Source organism: Struthio camelus, chromosome 1, assembly GCF_040807025.1.
Source record: "Struthio camelus isolate bStrCam1 chromosome 1, bStrCam1.hap1, whole genome shotgun sequence".
Classification (NCBI taxonomy): Eukaryota; Metazoa; Chordata; class Aves; order Struthioniformes; family Struthionidae; genus Struthio; species Struthio camelus.
Genome location: NC_090942.1, coordinates 216,700,596 through 216,712,754, shown reverse-complemented (window position 1 = coordinate 216,712,754; position 12,159 = coordinate 216,700,596). Strand labels below are relative to the sequence as shown.

Sequence of the window (12,159 nt, the reverse complement as noted above, 5' to 3'; positions counted from 1 at the left end):
TACTTCATTTCAGAAGCAGGAGAATTACAACAGTTATTTCTGTTTATATCATCCCTTGAAATTCAAATGTAAGCTAAGAACACTGAAGTATTAGGAACAAAACTGATTAATGATAGTGCAACTATGTCCGTATACTGGAAGAAAAAGTTTCTTTAACATCTTGGCTTGGCAGAAACCAAGGTAAGCAAAATGACTGCTACTGATAGGGAAATGCCTAAATGTCCCGGGATAAGCACAAGAGATAGGGAAATCCAAGTGCTGAAAAGGGAAATAGGGAGAAAGATGATTAGTTTAGAGAAGGCAGGAAAGAGAGTGGAAAGTAACAGTCACATGAAAAGTAAAAGCTGTAGGAGGGAGGAGGGACAATTTGATGTCAGCCTGGAGCAGGAAGTCTGAAGACAGCAGAAACTGCAAAGAAGAGTGAATATGTGAAAGCAGACTTTGATTGAAAAGATGATACTGTAGTGAGATGCATGAGGTGATGGCCGAAATACGAGGGTGCTTGAGTGACCAGGCAGGAGGAGGGAAGATAGAAAAGCAGCAACTAGGTTTGAATTTAAGACCTGATGATGATGTCTCCATTTTAACACAAATGAGAATACTTACTTATTAAGTATTGTATTTGATTAATGAGGGGTTAATGTATAATGTTAATGAAAAAGCCACTATCTATATTTATTTCAAAATTAGTTAAAAATATTGACCTATGCTATTAGCTAGCACGGTACTCACATATGATATTTGTCATTGGTGATAGCAGTTGTCTTAACATGAAAAAAACACATATGTCCCTTTGTCTAGACTTTGGCATCAGCGATGAGATAAAAGGGCATTGATCACCTCATAGCTGCTGGATTACATCCAGCTCAGGTTAGTAACAGAATTAGCTGGTAGGTATTTAGTGACCTGAATGAAATAAGGTTCATGTCCATTCAGGCTCCAGTGAGCCTGTGCCCTTTGCAAAAAACAGCATTTATTGCAAACCCGGTTTAAACAAGTTCTGAGGAATTCTGATGGATCTGAGAGGAAATAGCTCTTAAGGCTATCACTGAAGTGAACGTCACTTAAATTACTTCAGTCTCAAAGTCTGCCAATCTGGCACCATTCACAAATGCTGCATTCGTGTGGAAAGCAGCTTTACTATAAGAATTTATCTGTACAGTCTGGGATAATAACAAGTCCTTGAGTATGGTTATAGGCTTAGCAGGTACTATTCGGAATGATTCATGTGGTCTGCTCTGGTGAGTCATAAAGCTTGTTAGCAGGAATTGCCCTACTATAAGAGGAAATGTGTGCAAGACACCACTTAATGAATATAATATTAATTTTCTTACCGCTTCAGAGATGCAGTAGTGCTTTGATATCTCATCTTCCTCTTTAAACTTTCTGTTAGGAAAAGGCATACCAAATCACAAAGCTTGTACCCCCACAGTGTTTTTTTGTTTTCCAGAGAGAGAAGATTTGCTTTTAAAAGGCCCTGTTCATCAGAGCGTAAAGACCAGCTTACTAGAGGCAAAAGCCATAACTCTAAGGTAGCAAGATGAGGAAAGGTCATTAAAATTGTTGGCCCATAAAGAGAGAAATAGGATGGTAGGCATGGAGAAGAGCAGACATGACACAATATTATGTTTTCAGTGGAGTTCGGGATGAGATAACCATTGCAGTTTAAACTAAACAGTTTTAACTGATCAGAAGAAAATATAGGCATGGAAAAGTTCAGGATAAGTGAGAAAAGGGAGAGAAAAGCTAAGTGTGAGCCTGAGAATTTGAAAGAAGTTAAGTTAGAGAGTGAAGACTCTTCCTGCGCTGTGTATTTCTCCCTTCGTTCTACTTCTAAACATTTTCTTCACTAGTAAGGCAAAACTCTTTCAAAACTCTTTTATAATAACTTTTTTTTTTTTTTTAATGGGAGTTACATCTCTCACATTGGTGCTGGTGCCCGAGTTTTTGTGTGAGCTGTCCACAGTGCTTAGCGCACTTAGCCCAGCACCACTCTCCTGTAATTCAGCCGGTTGCAGTTCTTGCAGGAGTTCAGCCTCCAGCTATCTGTATTGGCATCAGTTTAGAAAATGATGCCCTGTCAAAGCTGAAACACGTTCATGCTCAATAAAAAGCTGTAAATGGCAGCATGCATGAGTTTCTTAGAATTCTTTTCATTTTCACTGAGATGTTATCAACTGCTGTAGCATTGATATTGAATGCATTGAATGGGCCAATGTGTGGAATTGTTATGCCACCTCCTCGTCAGAAAAGTCTTCCCCAGACATGTTCAGGGCAGTTACCTCATGGAGAATGTCATCTCTAATGTATATTTTTCCAGTGTTCCCTATCTCACTGGAAGAGCATATTCCCGTCACCTGAGGTATGATGCTACATGTTTGGTTCCTAGTGACTACTGAGGACCACTGGAGAACATAATCCAGCTTCCGTCTCATCCCTTTCCTAATGCTCTTGAGAAAACTTAAGATGGCCTGCAAAGTTAAGGCAGAGAAGTAGGGTTCTTTGTGTCTTCACTTAATGCAATCAATGGGAATTCTGGCTGTAAGAGTTGCCTTTTCTACTCAAACTTCTGTATGCTTTTCAGACTCCAAAAGATCTTATTTTATGAGTTCAACAAACAAAAGAATTCAGTCACAATTTGAGAAATCTGCTGTGTTGTTCCAAGGTACATGGGTCCCATTTCTTTGTTCTTTGTTATTTAATTTACTCTATAAAAACACTGTACAATGTTACTGACAGTTCAAAGAATAAATTAAAAACGATTTTTTTTTCCCCTCAAGAGAAGGAACTTGTTTTTCCTTTCCTTTACTACTCAACAAGAGATCCCAAGTGTTCATTTAATTGCTGTGCAAATACAAAATAAAGTGGCTTTGATACCGTAGATTATTCTGCTAACCTCCACTCTATTTGAATGACCTAGATATTATTCATGCTCAAGGTAATGTAACAGGAGAAGGCACTATAGTAAGTCTTTAACTGGTACAGTTCAGAATTGAGCAAATTTGTGCTAACATGGGCTACTCAATTAAACATTTTAAAGGGAGTATAACTCTTCCAATTTTAAGAGTATGGTCTATCCAAAATGTAAATCTTACCTTTTATTTAGACTGTGATTCCATATGAAGGCAATAGTACTTCAATTTGAATCAGTGAAGTTAAGGCCAATTACTTGACCTATAGTTACCTCTTTTTCTCTGTCTCAGTTTAGTTTTGTCTGTAGTTTTTAACTATAATCTTTTGTTATAGCACTTCTCTTTAATCGTAAGCTTTCTAACCACTTTTTTTTGCACAGTGTACAGAAGAGACAGACAGCTGTATAAGCTGCAGGCTTTTCTTATTTCCATTATGTCAAATTCATTTTGGAATTAGGCATCAGAAATTGTGCAGTCAAATTCATTCTCGACTAAGGCATCAAGATTGTGCAGTCAAGCTCAGAACAACAATGCTGCTTTGCTTATTATATAATGCTTCTTAAAGGAGTCCAGCCCATTTAATAGAATAAAATAACACCTTTGGTGTATATTAAACTTTCCTATACACACATGCAACTTTTTCTTGTATTTTGTTTCTTTTACTGAGTATCCTTAACAGAAACACATTAAATTCAATGAAAGCAGTAATTGGAAGCAGATTTAACCATTTGCAATGAAAGCATGTCAGGCAAAAATATAACCATACACAATTGTTGTAATTAAAATAAATATTGTTTTGGTGGAAGAAGCAGGAAGAAGACTATTATTTGTTTTACCCTTTCATGCTGTCAAATGAAAAAGTCTTATTCTTTTTGGCCTAAGGGTAAGAATTTGATTAGAATGCGTAAATTAATATTTTCTTTCATCAAGATTGAATGTCTCTATATAAATATACTGGTTTTTCAACTAGAAGGTTTAAGATTTGATTATGTTTGCTTTTAAATGTTGGGAGAGAGTACTGCTCATAGCAGAAAGGAGTTAGCTTTTCTAGTTCTTGTTCTGAAGGAAATTGGGTGATGTGAAGGCCCTTTCTAACTTTAATGTCTAATATTCGTTAGTGAGGCAGGCTTTGATGTGCAAAACAGCACGTAAAAAGACTCCCATCTATCTATTTGGCAACAGTTGCTTGACTTCTGCAGCTGTGTATCTACAAGAGTGAGATCACTATTTTGGTAATCCAGTGTAAAATCAGGGCCAGTGAACTGTTACCTGTTCAGCCTTAATTAATCTCTGGTTTGTCCAGCTTGCTTATCATCTGATAAAAATGAAGAAGATAGATAGATAGATCTGATGTGCTATTTTCTTTCTGACATTTTTTATTCTTGCTGTTCTGATTTCAACTACTTACACCTGAAATTCCTCATCAAATGACCATCCTAGCCTATATCCTAACAAAGCTCTGTACTTGATTTCAGAGGTTTTTAATCATTATAATGTATCGGTGTCTGCAGCTTAGCAATCATTTCCTCCAAAATAAGATTGTAAAGTGTGGGAATCAGTCAGCTGTCATTCCAGTGGCATCTCATTGTTCTGAGGAAAAGAGAAAAACAAATATTTAACTGTGGTGGAATTGCTGCCTTATTTGTATATCCTTGATGTTTTATTGGGATTTTAGTTATTAGATGACATATGGATAGAACAATTTTTTTTCAGAGGAGAAAGAGAGTAAAAATGTAGTTTATTTATTCTTTCACATATCCTTTCCTTTTATCTGCAGAGAGATTATTATGACTTACTTATTAATGATTTTCTTAACTTTGTGTTCTGTTAACACAACTCATATCGTAAGACCACTACCAGATATTCAAGTACTGCTTAAGAGAGATTTGTGTTTTCCTAAAGTCTACAATCTTCGAGCTTAAGCTTAAAAAAACCTGATTTTTAAATTTTTTTCCTGGACCTGCTAATACTGTCCAGATGACATTATCCATATCCTTCTCCCCAAATCAGGAGCTGAAGAATTCAGAAGTCTTCCTTTATGCTTCTCTTCAGTTCATCTTATTGCTTCTTCCTCAGGACTCTCTCAAGATATTGAGAGAGAGAAACAATGAGAGAAAAGGCAAGCTTTGTATTAAAGGTGATCTGGCTTCAAAATTCTCTTCTCCAAATACACTGAATCCTAGTTAAGGTTTCCTGTATGGCATGGTATAGGCATTGTGCTGTCTAAACTTCAGGACTCTGCTTCGGTCCTCCAGAATGCCAAAGCGGTGACTACAGCTCTGAGTTAACAAGTAATTATATTACTGGTACACCTGTGTCCCATAGCAATATAGCATTAAGTGTCTTAATGTCCTCACTGAATAAGCATAGGGCCACAACAGCTCTTCCTTTCACAGTAGTAGCCTAAATACTCTCGCCTTTCCAGAAGTCTATATTCGCTCCAGAGGTTTTAAACCAAGTCCTAGTTGATACCGCATTCATCTGCAGGTAATATCAGTGTCATACATTACAATATATTAAACTTTATGGCACCGAAAACTGTGATTCTCTCCTTTTGCTCTTTTAGAATGCACTTAATTATTGCCCTCTATAATACTGTATTCCTAGACTGCATTTCAGTGAGTTTTTTGCATGGGTGTATATTAGTCTTGCCATCCACAGAACTTGAGGTTCGTGTACACAACATAGACAAATTTATTTGAACCCTTGACTCATTATTTGCAAAGCTTCCACCTACCTTACATCTGTGACTTTCAGATAGGAAGACAGGAGAACTGAGAACTCTTATATCAGGCAAATTATGAAGTTTATCATCTTTCATTTGGACTATGCTCAGAATTTATTTTTGGGGCATTTGAGTTTTGCCTGTTAATCAAGGTATTCATTTCTCTGTACATAGTGTAAACAAAAATTGTGAGAAAAATATGCATGCCTATGAGTATGCATGAAGTATATGATCCGAAGACACCAATACATGCCAATACCAGAGCTGAATAACAGTGTTGGCTTACCTTTAGGTTGTCTATATCATTGTAACAACATGGGCAACATGGGCATCCATACATATCTATTTGCATGAGGCGTTATATTCTGGCACAGACATCTGCTTTGAATGTTTCCAGTTCTGCAGCAAGGTGCCCACCTTGTAGCAGCTGCTTTAGTGCTCTTCAAAATCCATCATCCCTGTATATAGTCTACCAACTCTCCTCTCTCCTGTCCGCTGAGATTCCCTTCCTTACGAAAAAATCACAGCAGGAGATGGTGGCTTGGTACTGTGCTTATACCATTCATATGCTGCCCAAAAGTGTCTAGGATACGTGAATGGATCAAGCAGGCATTAGCAGCAAACAATTTCTGATTTCAAGTGGCTGTTTATACCCATTCACTGTGGAATACACGTATGGTCAAAATAACTCAAAAATCCAGTTATTGTTCTGCAACATAACATATAATTCATTTTTTTCATCCACGTCATTACTGTGATTGTATAATCGGTCTTGTTTGCCTGAGGATGTGAGCAAGATCAGATTCAGTATTCAGTAGATTATACTCTTCTATTTTGAAAGTTTCATGTTTCCTTTCTGAATCTAAAGATAAACCATTGTATAAATCATGCTTCTGCAAAATTCTAGACCATCCATCGCTTTGAATGATATTAAAATAATATAGCCAGTTGAAATTCAGACTTAATTTTTATTAGAACAGGAGAGCTGATTTTTATGGGGAAGATGGGTGGAAATATTAAACAATCATCAAATGTATGACTTAAAAAAGTTTTTGAGGGAAAAAAAGATGGATTGTTTAGGAAAAAATATTTTTCCCTCCATTGTCATAAAAGGAACAAAAAAAATTAAGGAAAGATACTTTTCCAAACAGGTCTAATGAGGAAAACTTGGGTTCTTATGGAGTAATGTTTTCAGATATGTGAAACCTCAGCTAGGCAATGCCTCAGCTAGTACACAGGCAAAAAGTACTATAGCATAGCGCAGTCTTCTGGATCAGAAACTATGGGATTTCCTGTGTTGTCTGTTATTACTATCAAAAAAATTGTTTCTTCTGAGCATAATAATGTAAATATTGGATTCATACATTAGTAAAGACTAGATTTTGTCATACAATAATAAATATGTGTTCCCAAAACATCATGTTCTCTAAGATTTGGTGAATGACAGCAAGTTAAAATATATCAGCTTCTAAATATAAACCGAAGTAATCAAAATAAATATATTCGTACTAGAAGTCATCACTGTTATTTGTAAAGTTCTGTGGAATCCATTTTATTTTTATGCAGCATTAAAAAGTTGTTAAAAGTTAGGTAAAATAAAATCCATATTTTCAATATATGCTTAGCCATTTTATGTTAGTACCTGATAAAAACAAACACAGAAACATTTGCTATGTTGGAAATTTGGGACTCATACTCTGGCCTGTTTGCCTGTGAAATCTATGGTATAGCACTCTCTCTTTTTTTCTTTTTTTCCTTTTTCCATATTTTTTTTTCTTTTCTTGAGCAATAGGAAATGGATTTCTGTCCTGCTGGAGTCGTTAACAGTTCAAAAATTTCCTGTTCTTCATAAAACATTATGAAGTGGAAATCTTTAGAAGTGAAAAGAAACAAATATCACACCTACTTCAATAACACTCCCCTTGGAAAGAAAGATTCATATTACTGCAGCAGTTAATAATTCAGTAGATGAAATAGAAAGAACTCTGACAACAAAGCCTGATTGAGGTGGAAAACTCTCCAAACCAGGCAGAGAAGGGATTTGTTCCCCGGTCTTCCTCAGAGGGTGGGTCATGAACATGTTTATGGACAGTTGCTGGGGAAGCAGGGCCCGGGTGAGGGGGCTTTGTTATCTTTGTCAAAACCAGCTCATGGACCTCCAGAAAGCTTTTACTTAGTTTACTTAGGATTTTATCATCAGAAATGTTTTCTTGAAGATTTTCTGTCCAGCTTTCTTTTCTGGGCTCCTTTCCCTGTGTCTTATCAACATACATGCTAACACTCATTGTTCCTCTTCCTTGGGATGCTGCTGACAAAAGATTTAAAACCAAATCTGCAAACCAAGAAAGCTTTGAAACTGCCCGCAACTCTTATGTGTGGAATCTGTGCTTTCTGCTTTCTGATTTCTGCTATGTCCAGCTACCACTACTTACGCAGCAGAAAATCATCATTCAGGAGTCGGAGGAACCTATGTCAAACTGCCAGAGGTGGCTAAGCTGCACTTGGTAGCAACTCCATTGCAAGATAGGAGGATCTATCTAGGCAATAGGACGAGGGATGACATGAAAAGAGGATGGTAGATGGAGTTTCTGCTCTGGAAGTTCTCTAACCAGCATTTTTTGCCAGAAATGCTCCTTATATCTCCAGGTTCCCCTGGAGCTACAGACTGGCCTTGCAGAGTCTGGCTGGAAGCCAGTTTCCTTGCCTGCATTGTTCTGCAGTGACCTTTGAGCACAGCAGAGAATTTAACTTGTAAAACTTCTATTTAAAATAAAATGGACTGATGAAGAGACTACCATAGTAAACTCATTTGAGCAGAAAACCCAAAACACAGTGGTCACAGAAGAATATGCACAGATATGCATGCAGAAACTGTGAAGTGCCGTATTAGTGCAAATTCTCACAGCCAGCCTTTTGGCTTTACTGTGTTATCTGGGCAAACTGACTTTTACATTTATCAGATACTAAACAGAAAAGCTCTGTCTTTCTGTGTAATGTTAAGCTGCTCAGATCTGTCGTTTGCATTTCTCCTGTAGGTGAATGGTATTGATCTTCGAGGTGCTACCCACGAGCAGGCTGCAGCTGCGTTAAAAGGAGCAGGGCAGACGGTAACAATCATAGCACAATACCAGCCGGAGGGTAAGTAAAATAGTAAACTTAAGGACATACTGTAAAAGATAAGTGCTTTAAAGCCACCCATTTAAAAGGATGAGGCTGGGTGTAGCTAGTGCTTTTCCCAGCTATCATCAGAAGTCATCCAGAATGAAAATTCAAGTGACAATTTTATCTCAAAGAAGTGGCTATATTTTTATTGCAATTTTTGCTTTTAGAAGTGTTTTATGCAACTATAAGAACTGTCTTTAAATGTGCATATAATAAGACAGTAATCAATACTTAGTTTATCATTTTATTTTCCTTGTTACTTATTCTATGTTCTCTTCTTTTCTCTTTTCCTGGAGGTAGATAGTGCAAAAAAGAAGTTAACAATGAACAGTAAAGACAGGAAGATTTGAAGTTGCCAGAGAGATCCATGATCAGAACTAAAGGAAGATAATCTCTTCCTGGTGAATGCATGCAGCCCCCCGTTATTACTATTGGATGACTGTGTCCTCGTAGCTCCAGGAGAATTAGCCCTGGCTAGCAAGTATTTACAAGAGAAACATGCTAAATAAAACTATCAACAGAAAATTTAGCAAAATATCAGACATTTAGGGTGCGATTTATCTCACCCAGCTTTTGATGTCTAATATTTAGCTTCCTGGGGTTTCAGCTAGTCAATTGGGCTCTGTTTCAGTGGAGAGAAGTAGGCACTGATTGATCTTACCGGTTCAGAGTTAAGTGACAGAGCTTCCTCTCGTTGTCCACAAGCTGCAGTTTTTCCTAACGTGAATTCTCTGATAAGAGCTAGAGATCATTTTCCTTCACAGCAGTCATTACTATAACCCTTTCTGCAGGTGAATTCTGCCCCTACAGGTGTCTAGGAAGACTTGCTGGCATCATTTTATCAGTTTTCAGTAAACACTGAAATAGCTAAATTTAGAAGTGTTACTATGACCTCTCAACCCAAGTTGTTGATTCTGCCTCCGTATGTCTACCTAGATCACACGTAGGTCTCAGGTGAAAGAGTGCAGTTTTAATAATAGGTTCTGCTGGTCATTTTTTTCAGAAACACTGGTGAGATGAGTTAGTACTGCCAGAGTTTATGCCACATGATACCGTCTTTTGATTCTCTAAATTCCGGTGATAGCACACAAAGAGAAAAAAGTTGGTATTTTAGTCAAACTTATAGTTGTGCTTCAGACCTGGTATCATGCACCCATTTTTTTGTTTATCTGCACTTGAGTCATCAAGCAAAACAAATTAGACTACGCTAAGAAATGTGCAGATGAGAGCAAAGGAAATTGTAAAAGTGTTTATATTTTATTAAATGAGTGGAATATCTTCATATAAAAATGCATAAGCAATAATTAGAGTTATTTCAAAGAAAAAATATTGAAAAGCAATTTCATTACAGATAGCCATCCACAGTGGATTCTCAATAAAAACATGTTCCCATTAGTTGTGGTAGTCTTGTTTGCCGTCTAGTGATTTTATACTGCAATTATCTCCATGGTATCTGAGTACTTACAGCAATCAACAGCATTTCAGAGTTGTTCTGTGCCATTGTTAATGCACAAAACATACATTGCTTGACAGATTTTCCTATTATACTTGAACTTGTAGCTGACATACTTTTCCGCTATATTTTACCAGCTCCGTACTCATCAAATTCAGTTTTAGCAAATACGCAATTCACATACTGTTGATTAAATCCATTAGACATTATATTAGCTATTTATTCCCTTCTTCCTATAATGCTGCTCCATACACCAAGGGCCCTGTTAAGGGCAGACTAGTCCAGACTGCGTGGCTCACCGCCAGTGGAACACAGCCACTTTTCTATTTCACCCAAATCATTCAGCAGACAGGAGAAAGGGGGGCCAAATAAAGAATAGGGCCCTAAACTTAGCATTTTTATAGGAAATGATTTAATTTGTTCAGGTAGTGAGGGGAGCTTGAGTCGCATACCTTGTCATACCACCTGAGGTGCTACATAATCACCCAGCCTATCATGTCCTACCACTGAAGAATTTCATTTTATTTGGAGATGCTGGTTAATGGAAATTGTGTAGATATGGATGTAAAATGAAGTATTTCACTCTTAAAAAACCCCAGCAGCAAAGAAAGCTGAAGCAGGTTTCAAAGAGCTCTTTAAATAACCTTGGCAGAGAATTATTTAAGAATTTATGAATCACATAGAAAGACAAACGTATTCTAGCTGTATCAGCATAAATATTTAACTTATTCTGAAGATCCTGCACAACTCTTTTTCTCCTTTCTATGCAATTTTTACTTGATTCTTTATTCATCCTGTCTTATCGTGAAGCGTATATTGGAATTACTTTAAAAATGCTTCTAAAACCAGTAAAGTGCATAAGCAAAGTAGACCTATGGCTTGATTTTTCCATTTTCACACTGAAATCTCTGAGTTGTTACTACAGTCTCAGGATTTTAAGGAGATCTCATAATAGCCACTGCAAATGTTAACTGATACCTTTTTTGTCTTCTCCAGCTTATTAAACAAATGTTTAATTGTTGCAAACAAAAACATTCAATGAAAACTTTAGCCATTGATATTTCCGGTATTAAGTGATAATGATAGAAGTGCTAGTCAATTTTAAAAGCTAGCTGATGATTAGCAATTAAAACTTTTAGTGAGAAAAATTTATGTTCTAATAATTTAGTGTTTATATGCTAAAGAAAAAACTACAACATACTTACCTTTGCAATAATATAATGTCTCCAAATTGAGTAACGTACTTCACTGTGGGAACAAGATGAGATGAATACTATAGTAACAGCTTTCAAAGTTTGAATTTTCCTTTCCTTGCCTTAAACAGTCAAAAGTTTATCTGAGCCTCGTATGAACTCCCCTCACATTTATGTGTATAGACTTGGCAGCAAATCTCTTGAGAATGGCAACTTCTGCAAAAAATCTGGGGCTTGCCTTCGACTTAAATAGCTTTTCCTCTTGATAGTGTGGCACTTTGGTTTCTTGTCTTGTCTGGAATAAAGAAATGCAAAGACTAGCAAAGATAAAATATCATAGCACCACAAAGTTCTCTAAATGCTGTCAGAGTTGTCGTTGGTGATGGACTTGCCTATCCCTCAAAAAGTGATGTTGGAAATAGGAGGTAAATCTGGAAAAGAGCACAGACAGTGAACAAAGGGAGAGTGGAAGATACAAAGAGTGATTTGCATGAGAAGGAGAGCTGGATGGAAGTACAAGAGATAGAGCAAAGAATGGAGAACAATTCCTTTTCCCTAGCTCTTCTGCTCTTTAATCTCTGTTTTCCTCAGGTACGTCACCATTATTTCTCTCATCTCTCTGAGAAACAGAATAAAAGATAAAAGAGGTATGAAAGTCCAAACAGAAATGAAAATTCTGTGAAAAAAAATACATGGAAGCAAGGGAGAAAGGGA

General features: G+C 36.8%; 1 protein-coding gene across 19 annotated transcripts in view; it reads left to right on the top strand.

Annotated features, from left to right (window-relative positions):
• Window positions 1–12,159, top strand: part of DLG2 (discs large MAGUK scaffold protein 2) — a 1,033,288-nt gene that overhangs the window by 806,482 nt on the left and 214,647 nt on the right. For all 19 annotated transcript variants that reach the window (XM_068930581.1, XM_068930580.1, XM_068930592.1 and 16 more), the window contains one exon: window positions 8,673–8,775. In XM_068930581.1, coding sequence (XP_068786682.1) covers window positions 8,673–8,775 — 103 coding nt within the window. The remainder of the gene's footprint in view (window positions 1–8,672; window positions 8,776–12,159) is intronic.